We start from the raw sequence: 13430 nt of genomic DNA, 5'->3' as shown, positions 1-13430 counted from the left end.
GGGTGGATTTCTCCTTTTGGAGAAATGGGCCTGAATTAAAGGAAAATCTGAGAGGGAAGGATATGTGAGTTCAGACACTCTAGGAGTTTGTCCCCAGAATGAAAGATGAGAGGACGAATGGAGGCTCGAAGCATCTAAGGAGCTTCCTCACAAATAAGTGGAGCCTTTCAATGAATGTTCGAGGTACATCCACCGAAGCTCTATGCCAACATATATCTGGTATGGCCTTAAATGGGTGAGAGTTAGGGATGAGGTAGATATCTCTGACATATACAGGCAGGGGGAAGGTTGAGAGACAGGGCCCAGGATTAAATGGGTCCCCAACCCCTAAACGGATAGACCCACAAGCTGGGTGACACTACTCACAAGATGAAGCAATGAAATAGCAAGATGAGGGCCTCGGGAAAGTGAGCTGATCTTCTATCCGGGAATTTAGCATCACAAGATGGAAGGTGTCTGAGTTTGCCATGTGTAAAGAGCACACCTCTGACCCGAATGGGTGCATATTAAAGAACCACATGGAGATGGTGAGCTCGATCATAAAGTCTACTTCTGCATAGACATGGAGGGCTTGGAGAGCTCAGGAGAATCTGTGGCCCCAAGGAAAAGGGAAAGCTGGTCTACATACGCAGAGGGCTTTACAGATTAGCTCACACAGAACAAAGAGTGTTCAAGACATCCTCAAATGAAACTCAGTGTCTCCTAGCAGGGCTGCTTCTCCATAGCTGGCAGAAATCCTGCTAAGGCTATAAAATCATTTGAATGACTGACGGCTGCGTTATCCAGAAAGGGAGAGTCGCTGGACACGCTGTGGGAATCGAGCTCATGAAGCGTCTGTCTAGGACATTAACCTTGACTCCAGCCTGGAGAGTCCTTACCTGTCCAGGTAAGAGGGCTACTTTTCCTTAGCTCACTTCCTGCCTTCATCGGGGGCCTCAGACCCAGCCTATGGCCAGATCTTTCCCATCTCAGCCAACAGGGCTCCATGATCCCTGGACTGAGTGTGGGACCCTCAGGGGCTCGGCCAGCCCATCTCGACAGAGAGGGGGAAGCTCGGGGTTCTGGCAGGTCCTGGGCTCCAGCCACTTCGGCAGACACTGAGGAGCACCTCCTAGCCAGGGGATCTGAGCCTTGGGAGCGCTTGGCGACAGGTGAGACCAGTCCTTTAGTCGGGCTGGCTCCTCATGGTGACCACACGCTGCATCCTCACACAGGCTTCCCTGGGGCCTCCTCCATGGAGCCCACCGTGCTGTCCCGAGCCTCGCTCAGCCAGCCTTCATCACAGCCAGCACCCCCTCCTCCTGGGATCCTGGGAGCCCCCGGTTTGGCCCGTTGAGGAAGCCCCTGGGATAATGACTGGGGCAATTTGCGCCTACCATGGGGTAAGGCTCTTGGGTCCCGTACTGCACCCTCATGGCAGGCAGCAGGAACGTGGTATGAGACCACCTGCTGCCAGTCACAGAGAGGTCTCCTGGTGACAAAGTGGCCTGCAGGGCTGCAGCAATAGTACAGCGGGGAGGGTGTTTGCATGAAGTCAACCTGTTTCTGAATCCCGGCATCAACTTATGGTCCACTGAGCCTTGCCAGGAGTGATCACTGAGTGCTGAGTCAGGAGTAAGCCCTAAGCACTGCCAGGTGTGTCCCCGAAGCCAAAAAGAAATAGGTAAATACTCTGGAGCTCGAGTGATAGTACAGCAGGGAGGGCACTTGCCTTCTCCGCAGCCCACTGGGTTTGATCCCAGCATTCCATTAGGTCCCCTGAACACCGTCAAGGAGTAATTCTTGATTGTAGAATCCAGAGTAACCCTTGAGGAATGTGGGTGTGAACCATCCCCCAAAATAAACCAGCCCCCCAACAACAAAAAGCAAAGTGTCCTGCAGGCTGATTCCCCTCCTCCCCTCTTCCACCCCCTGGGACTTCGCTTCCTAACACTGGGCTCTGCCAGGAAGCAAGCACTGAGGTATCAGGCTACTCCAACGCTGGCCCTGGCGGGGACACGCTGCTGGCCCCTGGGCAGCCCATGCGCTGCTTCTCCCGGAGGCCTGTGGGCCAAGTCTGCTCTCAGCATCTCTTCAATGGGCGCGGCCCAGCCCGGCCTCCTGCCTTCAGAGCAGGGACCTCAGCATGGGGCCCTTCCCGCATCCAAGGCTGTGCCCCTCCCCTCATCCCTGCCCCCGCCAGAAACGGGAGGCCTCCAGGACTCACTTGACTTTATTGACTTCAAGACATTCTTTAAGTTACACAGACAACCAGATCTGACGACAGAAACAAGAACATTGGTCTGACCAGGTGTGCTGACCAGTGCAGGGGGGACCACAGCGACTTTTCACATCCATCTACTGGGGGTCAGGGGCTGATTGTGTAGCCGCTCTGCTGCCTGGGAAACAGACTGCGAATAAATAAAGTGCGGGAGAGCCCACAAAGCAGGCAGGGCCCCGTGGGGAGGGGCGGGGAGGGCGCGGGAAGCAAAGCAAGCAGTGGCACAGGGCCAAGGGGGCGGGGCGGCAGCAGTGGCCACAGCAGCTGTGGGGTCAGGGCCCCGGCCCCCGCGCTTCCAGGCCAGGTGGCCAGAGACATGCCAGGGCCACGGGCGCAGGCCGTGCTGGCCCTCAGCGTGGGGAGGGGCTTCTCTGGGGGAGCGGGTGTGGGGCGCCAGGCTCCCGAGCTTCTGGCACCCATGTCTCCCCGTGGGGGGCTGCCTCCTAGACCCCGGTGGGCGACTCCAGCTGAGCCCTTGCCCAGGCAGGGTGGGGACCCAGCGCCGTGCGCTCTGTCACCGGCACCCCCAGACAGACGCAGAGGCTGGAGCTGGGGAATGAGTCGCCCAGAGGGTGCAGCCAGGACTTGAACGGGGCCCGTCCGCGGAGCAGCCCCCAGGAGGCCTCTCCCCACAGCCCGCTGTGGCTCTTGTCGGAGACGCCCCAGAGGTCTGCGGGGGTCAGCAGGCTGACAGGCTCCCAGAGTGGGCGTGGAGGGACAGGACTAGCTGCGCCCGGGCCCCCCTGCAGACTCTGCAGGAGCACGGAAGCCATGAGGCCCGCGGGGGCACCGGCGGGGGCACATGCAGCCCGCTCGAGGCTCTGTTCCTGGGCCGAGGCGAGCAAGACGCTCACCCAGGAGCCGGGCTGCGGCCGGGCGGCTGACGGCGCCAGGGGCCACCGGGCGTCTCCGCGCCTGGGGCTCCCCGGACGAGGGTGGTTCTCGGGCCCGAGAAGTCTGAGTCCTGGGTCCGTGGGCCCAGAGGCAGCGGCACCGGAGGAGGCGTGGGGCGCGGTGGCTGGCGGAGGCCGCTCGGGGTCTGTCCCACTGGGTCTCTGCTCCGTGTCCGACGGCTGGAGCGAGCTGCTCAGCAGCAAACTTGCCACCTCCAGGACCAAGCCAAAGCCATCTCGAGATTCTCCCGGGTGATCCTGGGGAGAAAGAACGCGCCGTGCTGCGGGTTCCAGCCCCACCCGACCCACTTCACCTCCGGGCCAGGTCCCCACCCCACCAGCCGCCCTGATGCTTAGGCCCCAGGGAGGGGACCCAGGCTCTGGGCTGAGGTCCTCTGCTCCCAGGGCTCCGAGTCGCAGATCTCTGAGCTCAGACTGTCCCCTCCCTCTGTCACCCCCCCTCCCCGACACCCCACGGAAAGGTCACTTTCCAGAACCCACCAGGGCCCTTCTCTCCCTTGGGAGCCGCGTGTCCCTCCCACCCCCCTGTGCCGGATATTGCAGAAGCCTGGGGGTGGGGGGGTGGGGAGCGCAGCCACGGGACAGATCCGGCTCCACTAATCTGTGTGACAAGGACAAACGTCTTCCCTCCCTTCTCTCTGCGTGAGAGGGCCAGTCTCTTCCCGCCCGGTGCCCCCCTTTCCTGGTGGTTGGGCACAGAGAACAGAGCTCGCTCCGGGCTTCCAGGAGATCTCGTCGCCTGGGTGACAGGGTCCTGTCCCTCTCGTGCCAGAATGGGAGCCTGGGCTACCCCACTCCTGGAGGCCCTTCCACTCCTCCTGTGCCACGCTCTTCACTCAGCTGCTCCCTGGCAGCTCCAGGGCTAGGGGCACCCCCTGGGGTCTGGCTCTTGACAAGGCCAGGGTGACCACCTACAAACACAAGTTCCTGCAAGAGAAAGAGAGAGAAGGCGCCTGAAAAGCCGCCCTGCCACCCAGCCCTGCCCGTTTCCGCCTCTGCAGGGCCCTGCCTCCCGGGTCGCTCCCCACCCCCCTCTCCGTCATTGGCTCAGGAGACCCTCCCCCCCCACACTGGTCCTGGGGGGCCGGGGGCTGCTGCAGCTCCCAGGGCTGCAGCAGGACGTTGTGTGGCACAGGGAGGGCACAAAGGGGGCCGCAGGGACTAGGCCAAGGGGGCAGAAGAGCCAGGCTGGGGGCAGCAGAGGGGGCAGGGCTCTGCAGAGCCCTGGGAGGGGCGGGAGAGGGGAGGCAGTGCTCTGGAGGTGCTCTCAGGGAGGGGGAGCAGAGGGGAGCTAAAGGGACAGTGGAGCACAAGAGCAGTCCTGGCGCCCCCACCCGGGTCCCATGAGGCAGTTTTGCCAGAGGTTCTGCAGGGCCCGGGTGGGCTGCAGGGGCCTGAGCCCAAGGAGACCCCAGCCCTTCTGGCCGCCTGCCCCAGCTGGGGCGCGGGGGGCGGCGGGGGCGTCTTTGCGTCTCCAGGGCTCTCCCCAGCCCACCCTCCCATCCCCCGGGGCTGCTGGTCCGAGGGGGCGGAGACAGCGACAGCGATGGGCAGAGGGGCGGGTCCAGGCAGGTGATGGACGGACCCTTCCCCCGCCGACCATCTTTACCAAGGAAAGGGGAGGCCTGCGTCTGCCCTGCCTCCCCGCGGGGCTGGCTCCCTGGGCTCCCGCCACATCCCCACCCCCTTCCCCGCCACCCAAGGGCCCCGACGTCTACATGTCTAGGCCAACGCCTCCCGCAGGCCCCCGAGTCCGAGCCCTGGCCGCCTACCTCCTCAGTCAGGGTCAATCCAAACCGATTCCTGCTGCGGATTCTTCGTGCGGGCCCCCCTCCCCCTTCGGTCTATTGAGGCAACAGGTCGGCCGCTCTGTTGCTACTCAGATTTCTGGAGCCCAACGCCAAGGGCCGATTGTGAGTTTCTGTGCAATCAGTCACTGGCCACTACGGCTGTGGGCGGGTCACCGCTGGGCTCGGTGGCTGCTCCCGGGCTCGGCATCGTCCACCCGACACAGCACTGAGGCGCGGGAGCCCGGCCGCCCCGCCTCCTCCCCCCGCACCGTCCCGGGCCGACCCGCCGTCCTTCCTGCCGTCATGCAGGCGGGCAGGCGGGCGGGTGGGCGCGGGACCCTCGGGACGGCCGCGCTGGCCGCGGACACTCACTCGATCCGCACCTGCAGGCGGACGTTGAGCATCACCGAGGCCACGACGTAGAAGTAGGGGAAGTTCATGCGCAGCCGCCAGGCCAGGTCGAAGAAGGTGAGCAGCGTGCGGGTGAGCCCCTTGCAGAAGGCGCTGTAGGAGCCGCGGGCCGCGGCCGAGCGCGACAGCCGCACCGCCAGGCCCGACAGGGCCGCCGCCGCCGCCGCCGCAGACAGAGCCGCCGACGCCGCCATGAGCCCGCGCCCGCGATCGCCCCGCCGACCGCCCGGGAGAGGAGCCGCCAGGCAGGTGGACGCGAGGCCTGCAGCGACCCGCGCGGCCCCGCCCTCCGCCCCCTCCAGAGCCCGCTCCTGCGGCAGCGCCGCCCGCCTCGGCTCCTCCCGGGCTCCGCGCTAGCCCCGCCTCTTCCCGCACCCGCAGCCACTGGCCGCGCGGCCCCGCCCCCTGACAGCCACGCCCCCTTCCCACTCGGGGGCTCGCTGCCTCCACGGCCCCGCCCACCGGACACGCCCCTACGCCAAGACCCGCCCCAAGGCTCGCCCGGGGGCAAATCTCCTCTCCTGCAGGGATCCAAAGAGCTGGGGCATTAGAGCTGCTTAAATGACAGGCTAATATGCTTCCGCAGCTCTTCCAGGGAAGTCCTACAGTTGTTGGCTAGGGGGAAGGAGCTGGATCGCTCTGGTAACTGAATCAATGTAGAAGGCCCGTCTAGAAGGCTCTGCCCCTTTACACCATGCCCGCGCCCCGCCCCCTCTGCAGCCAAGCCATCATATCCTGTAATTCACATTTCTCTGGTAATCCTCCGCTACGGTACACCTTCCATAATTGAAAATTTCAAGAGTCTGTTTATTTTCTTTTCTTGTCATGGATGCAATATATGGGTTTCTGGGTCTTCACTCGCCCTTGTTCATAGCCTTTCTTGCTGGTGGGTTTTGAAGACTTTTCGTGGTTTTATCTAATAATCCTAAAGAAAATTAAAACCAAACTCGATTTTCTTTTGGAAATGATTGAAATACTCTCCCTTTTTCATAGGCAAAATTTCTTTTACTGTAGGAGCCAAATCTGACACTGCCCAGAGGATCGTGCGGTGGGAGCATCAAACTCAGGCTTCTGACTTTACTACTTTAGCTATCTTCTTGGCCCCATAGTCTTGATTTGTTTTACATTTTCTTCTCTGGGTAGTCCAGACTGTAGGTTGACTCAGTTACACCTGGGCATACATTCACAGCCTCAAGCTCTGGGTGGGTATGTCCCAAATCATTGAACCACCTTCTAGGCCCTTAGATTATAGGTGTGCCTTTCAGCTTTTACAGAAAGTACTTTAAGCCACTAAGTCAGCTTCTGTTCCAAGTCATGGCTTTTTTTTTTAGCAGTATCCCTTTCAGGAACCTCTCATTGGTCTCAACTAATTTGTTTTTAACATTTTATTCTGAAATATTTATAAACTCATAGGACTGCTCAAATAACACAAAAAAAGGAACCTGTGCCTTTCTTTCACCCTCTTTCCACCACGGTGACATTTTTTTTTCTTTTTTATGTTTGGGCCACACACAACAGTGGTGCTGAGCACATACTCTGACTCTGCACTCAGGCATCACTTATGGAGGGCTTGGAGGACTATACTGGGTACTAGGGATCAAACTTAGGTGGGTTCAGTGAGAGAAAGATACCACTGCATGTCCTACCTGCTGTACTATGGCTCTGATCTCCCCATAATATTTTCTATAGGTGCAGTATATTAAAACCAGGAACTTGAAATTGCTGAATTATGATTAATGAGAATACAAGCCTAATTCAGATTTTACTAGTTTCAACCTGCATAAATTTGTGTCTCTGTGTACATATAGCTACAGTAAATTTATTCCATCTCAGGATTTGTGTAACCAGTGCTACAATGAAGATACAAAGATATTGCATCACTACATGAGAACTCCTTTTGTATTTAAACTCCTTGTGTTTAATATTTTTCACTCAAGCACCTTTTTAATAGTTCACTTGGGTTTTAGTCATTTTATATCCTTTTACTTTCCATGTGTTTGTTGTTGGTTTGGACTGGAGAGATAGCACAGCAGGTAGGGCATTTTCCTTGCACAAGGCCAACCCAGGTTCGATTCCTCTGTCCCTCTCGGAGAGCCTGGCAAGCCACCAAGAGTATCTCGCCCGCATGGCAGAGCCTGTCAAGATACCCATGGTGTACTCCATATGCCAAAAAACAGTAACAAATCTCACAATGGAGATGTTACAGGTGCCTGCTTAAGCAAATCGATGAACAACAGTACAACAGTGCAGTGCTACAGTTGTTGGTTTATAGAACTGCAATTGGTTCTAATAAAATATTTTGCTTTGAGATCATTTTAGATCTCCATGAAATTACATGGAAAAAATATAGAAACATAGCAATACATTTTACCCAGTTTCCCACAGGAGCATGTTTCAAAACTATCACTGTATCACCGTCATCCCATTGTTCATTGATTTACTTGAGCCGGCCCCAGTAACATCTCTATTTGCCCCAGCTCTGAGAGTTTATCAGCCTCTTCTTGTCTTTTCCAATGAGTGGAGGCTCTTTCAGGGTCAGGGGAAAAATCTATACATTATATAAATCGGGATATTGTTTGTGTGTGTGTCTGTGTGTATATGTGTGTTTAGTTTTATCATAGGTGTGGCTTTATGCATCTACTGCAGTCAAGATACAGAATATTTCCACAACCATAAGGATTATGGTCATGTTATGGTTGCTTGTCCACACTCACTTCAATCTCTATTTCCCTCCTTAACACCTACAAACTACTAATCCGTTGTCAATATAATTTTGTCTTTTCAAATATGTTGTACAAGTAGCACGATGCAGCACATAGTTGTCTAGAATTGTTTTTTCTCTCTCATAATCACTCCTTGGAAATTTATCCAGTGTTAAGTGTCAATATTTTCTTTTTATTGCTGAGCAGTATACTTTGGTATGGTTCTACTTCTGTTTCAGTAACCACTCACTTATGAAAGACAGCAGGGTCAATTCAGGTTTTGATCATTAGGAATAAAGCTTCCATGAATATTTGCTTATAAATTATTATGTGAGCAAAACTTTCCACTGCTATTTTGGAGTCATAATGGCTCAAATGTAAAGTTGCTGGGGTGATCTGTTAAGTACATATTTAAGTTTTTAAAGTCCCCCAAACTATTTTTCAGAGTGATTATAACATTTTATATCTCCTTCAGCAATGAATTATATCCAGTTTATCTGGATCTGCATTTGGTATTATCATATTACTTAATTTAGCCATTCTGGTAAGTGTATAATGAAATCTCATTATGACTTAAATTTCTATTTCCTTTATGACTACTTATGGCAAAATCTTTTTATGAGCTTATTTTCTATTTATATTCTTTTCAGTGAACTGTCTTTTGTCATTTTCTAATTGAATGATTTTGTTTTGTTTTGGGGCCACACCCAGCAATACTCAGTTACTCCTAGCTCTGCACTAAAGAATTACTCCTGGCAGTGCTTGGTGATCATATGAGATGCTGGAGATCAAACCTCAGTGGGCTGTGTGTAAGGCAAGTACCCTACCTGCTGTACAATCCAACCCTGAACGATTTATTTTTACCTGTATGCTTTAATGAATTCTTTATATATTTTAGTTATGAGTACTTTGTCAGATAAGTATCTGTAAATTTTTCTCCAGTTTGTAGTTCTCAGAGAAACTTTTCCTTTGTCAGGGAGTGAAAAACATTTTTAATTTGATGAGGTTTGGCTTGTTTATGGATTGTAGTTTTGGTGTCATTGTACCAAGTTGGTGGAACATTATGAGTAATTTTTTGTTTTGTATAACTTTTGGCAGTTTAGGTTCAGGAGTTCAGTTTTTGGTTATGAATGTCCAATGCCTGGAATTCAATTTGTTGAAGAGGCAACCTTTAATCTACTGAATTTTTTAAATCTTTGTTAAAAATCAGTAGAATATATTTCAGCATATTTCTGTGGTTCTATTTCAATGGTTTCTATTGAGTGGCAATGGATTATGTGTCCATCCTTTCTCCAATACCACACTGTCTTTATTCCAGTGGCTATATAATATATGTTATCACAAGATTAAGTGATTGTTTCCATTTATTTATATATTTAAGTAATTCTTTAGTTAATCTAGGGTCTGTAATTGTCGGGGGAAAATCCTTTACCCTTCTGAGTTCTTGGACTGGACAAGTAATTCAAACAAAACGACATTAGATGAGTTAGTAAAGGAGAAGCCAATCCAATAACATATGACAAATCTACATAGAAATACATTCTAAAGTAAAATGGGATGAAGCAGGAGTATATATTCTGTGCTAAGAAACCTTGGAAGGGCTGGAGCCATAGCACAGCGGGTAGGGCGTTTGCTTTGCACGCGGCCGACCGGGTTCAATTCCCAGCATCCCATATGGTCCCCCGAGCACTGCCAGGGGTAATTTCTGAGTGCAGAGGCAGGAGTAACCCCTGAGCATCGCTGGGTGTGACCCAAAAAGAAAAAAAAGAAACCTTGGAAATTAGCGATAGAGGGAGGAGATTCATGTGTAGAGACGGGGTTGACTTCACCTTTACTCCAACAGAGAAAAGATGAACTTCTCAGATACGAAGGATATATTAATGGATAAACCTATACTATGCTAGGTCAGAAAGGAAGGAGGTGTGGCTGGAGAGATAATACAGGGGTATGGTGCTTGCCTTGCACTTCAGAGTCCGAAATAATCCTTGAGAACCTCCTAGAGTGGCCCATAAGTTAAAAAAGGGAGCAGGAGACAGGAAAAAGAACAAAAGCTTAGGGAGTAATGATCTTTTCTTTCATTAGGGAAGGGTAATGGACAGAGACCAGTTTCTTTCTCTGTCTTTAGGACCTTCATGACTGTTAACTTAAAATAACCTGCATTCTTTAAGTAATGCTAACAGATTCCCTGAGGCCTATCAGGCCTTAATTTTATGCCATGGTGTGGCATTTATTATAAAAGATCGATTTTGGATAAACTGAGAAAATCCTATATGATCCTTTGGGGGAAACTGATCCCACATGTTTCTGCATATAAATTTTACTTCATTTATTTTTTTGGTTTGGGGGTCACAACAAAGGAGTAAGTTCCATCTTACTCCTGGCTCTGCTTTCAGGGATCACTCATGCAATGTTCCAAAAACCATATGGAATGCTGGAGATCAAACCCAGGCCTGTCGTGTGCAAGGAAAGCACGCACCTGCTGTACTAATGCTCCAGTCCCTGCATATAAATTTTAGAATAAGGTTGTCTATAAGATAAGTATAAATAAGTCTACAAGTATAAATATCCTTGCTGGAAATAGTGTTAACTAATTGGGAGAAAATTGCAGGCTAATTGGGAAAGAATTACTTAATTTTTATATTTAGTTTTATAATCCTTGAACCTAGTATGTGTATTTATTTAGATTATCTTTGATTTCACTGTCACTGTCACTGTCATCCCATTGCTCATTGATTTGCTCGAGGGGGCACCAGTAATGTCTCCATTGTAAGACTTGTTGTTACTGATTTTGGCATATCGAATATGCCACGGGTAGCTTACCAGGCTCTCCAGTTCAGGTGGGATACTCTTGGTAGTTTGCCAGGCTCTCCAAGAGGGGCGAAGCAAATGAACCCGGGTCGGCCGTGTGCAAGGCAAACAACCTACCCGCTGTGCTATCGCTACAGCCCCATCTTTGATTTACTTAATAAACGCCCATGGATAGCTAAAACAATTCTTGGGAAAAAGATGATGGGAGGCATCACCCTCCCCAATCTTAAGCTATACTACAAAGCGGTAACAATTAAAACAGCATGGTACTGGAACAAAGGCAGAGACACAGGCCAATGGAACAGAGTGGAATATCCTTACACACAACCCCAAATGTATGATCATCTAATCTTTGATAAGGGGGCAAGAAATGTGAAGTGGATCAAGGAAAGCCTCTTCAACAAATGGTGCTGGCATAACTGGACAACCACATGCAAAAGAATGGGCTTAGACCTCGACCTGACACCGTGCACAAAAATCAGATCAAAGTGGATTAAAGACCTCAACATCACACCACAATCCATAAGGTACATCGAAGACAAGGTCGGCAAAACCCTTCACGATATTGAAGCTAAAGGTATCTTCAAAGATGACACGGAACTAAGCAATCAAGTAGAAACAGAGATTAAACAAATGGGACTATATTAAACTAAGAAGCTTCTGCACCGCAAAAGACACAGTGACCAGAATACAAAAGCAATGTACAGAATGGGAAAGGATATTCACCCAATACGCATCCGATAAAAGATTGATATCAAAGTTATATAAAGCACTGGTTCAACTCTACAAGAAGAAAACATCCAACCCCATCAGAAAATGGGCCAAAGAAATGAACAGAAACTTTTCCAAGAAAGAGATACGAATGGCTAAAAGGTACATGAAAAAATGCTCTGCATCACTAATCATCAGGGAGATGCAGATCAAAACAACCATGATATACCATCTCACACCACAGAGAATGGCACATATACAAAAGAACAAAAGCAACCTCTGTTGGAGAGGATGTGGAGAGAAAGGGACCCTTCTACACTGCTGGTGGGAATGCCGACTGGTCCAGCCCCTTTGGAAAACAATATGGACACTTCTCAAAAAAATTAGAAATTGAGCTTCCGTTTTATCCAGCAATACCACTTCTGGGAATATATCCCAGAGAAACAAAAAAGTATAGTCGAAATGACATCTGCACTTACATGTTCATCGCGGCACTGTTTACAATAGCCAGAATCTGGAAAAATCCCGAGTGCCTGAGAACAGATGACTGGTTAAAGAAACTTTGGTACATCTATACAATGAAATACTATGCAGCTGTTAGAAAAGATGAAGTCATGAACTTTGCATATAAGTGGTTCAACATGGAAAGTGTCATCCTAAGCGAAATGAGCCAAAAAGAGAGAGACAGACATAGAAAGATTGCACTCATCAGTGGAATATAAAATAACAGAGCAGGAGACTAATACCCAAGAATAGTAGTATATAATACCAGGAGGTTGACTCCATAGTTTGGAGGCTGGCCTCACACGCTGGGGAAAAGTCATCCCAGATAGAGAAGAGAACACCAAGTAAAATGTGATTGGAAATCCCGTGCAGGGAGGGAGATGGGTGCTGAAAGTAGACTAGAGACTGAATATGATGGCCACTCAATACCTTACTGCAAACCACAACATCCAAAATGAGAGAGAGAGAGAGAACAAACTGGAATGCCCTGCCACAGAGGCGGGGTGGGGTGGGAGGATGGGATTGGGGGGGTGGGAGAGATACTGGGTTCATTGGTCGTGGAGAATGGACAGTGGTGCAGGGATGGGCTCCTGAACATTGCATGAGGGTAAAACAAGCACAAAAATGTGTGAATCTGTAACTGTACCCTCACTGTGACTCATTAATTAAAAAATAAATGATTTTTTTAAAAAAGGCAATGCTAGACAATGTGTTTTGTATTGCTTGTATGGATACAATATAATATCATGGCCACGTGCTCTAGAAATTATAAAATTTTAATAATTAGGCTCTGAAGAGATCGCTGCACTAAGTTGCTTGAGTCCTAGGTTCATTTGTGTGTCTCTGGATCATGGCAATGTGGGAGCTTACGTAGACGGTGGCTGGATGTGGCATCATATCAGAGTCTCATCGGAGCAGGGGAAGGAGAAGGGCCCACTCCTCCCCTGTCCCGCGAGGCCTGGTGTCTGCCGCCACCGCCACTCATACCTGGAGCTTGTTGCTGACTTCTAGAAATTTTCAGCTGCTGGGGCTCCTAAAGGGCAAGCGGAGGGACGGCACCTGCCCCCGTCTGGAACAGCCCAGCAGAAATGGCCTATTGCAAAGTCTAGGGCCATCTCTGCAGCAAGTTGCTTGGGTCCTAGGTTCGTTTGTGTGTCTCAGTATGCAGTTCTTATCCAGAGTGATAATTTCCAACTATCTTTGTCATAGTGGTCCCTTCTCTATCCCAACTGCCTTCTCCCCCAGCATTTGAACCAGCCTTCCAACCATGGACCAATCCTCCTGGCCCTTGTTCTCCTTGGGCATTAGTCTCATATTATGTTTTGTTATA

At 50.9% G+C, this 13430-nt stretch overlaps 1 protein-coding gene across 5 annotated transcripts; it reads right to left on the bottom strand.

Moving 5' to 3' along the window:
* Window positions 1–2196: 2196 nt before the first annotated feature.
* Window positions 2197–5735, bottom strand: LOC101555694 (small integral membrane protein 10-like protein 2A). Of its 5 annotated transcripts, XR_008627273.1 has the most exons (3): window positions 5337–5734; window positions 3965–4101; window positions 3277–3411 (listed from the first exon to the last, which is right to left on the bottom strand). XR_008627273.1 is itself a non-coding variant. In XM_012935633.2 (2 exons), exons 1-2 carry the CDS (start codon window positions 5567–5569, stop codon window positions 2704–2706), a joined length of 930 nt encoding a protein of 309 aa, XP_012791087.2. In that variant the 5' UTR covers window positions 5570–5735; the 3' UTR covers window positions 2197–2703. The 5 variants fall into 5 exon arrangements, 2 of the variants coding, with proteins under 2 accessions (XP_012791087.2, XP_054976769.1); XM_012935633.2 differs by lacking the exon at window positions 3965–4101 and having other exon boundaries at window positions 2197–3411; window positions 5348–5735; XM_055120794.1 differs by lacking the exon at window positions 3965–4101 and having other exon boundaries at window positions 3208–3411; window positions 5337–5733.
* Window positions 5736–13430: the final 7695 nt, after the last annotated feature.

This window comes from Sorex araneus, chromosome X (assembly GCF_027595985.1).
Source record: "Sorex araneus isolate mSorAra2 chromosome X, mSorAra2.pri, whole genome shotgun sequence".
NCBI lineage: Eukaryota > Metazoa > Chordata > Mammalia > Eulipotyphla > Soricidae > Sorex > Sorex araneus.
Note: the sequence above shows the minus strand (reverse complement) of the source record. Positions and strands in the feature narration are given on the sequence as shown.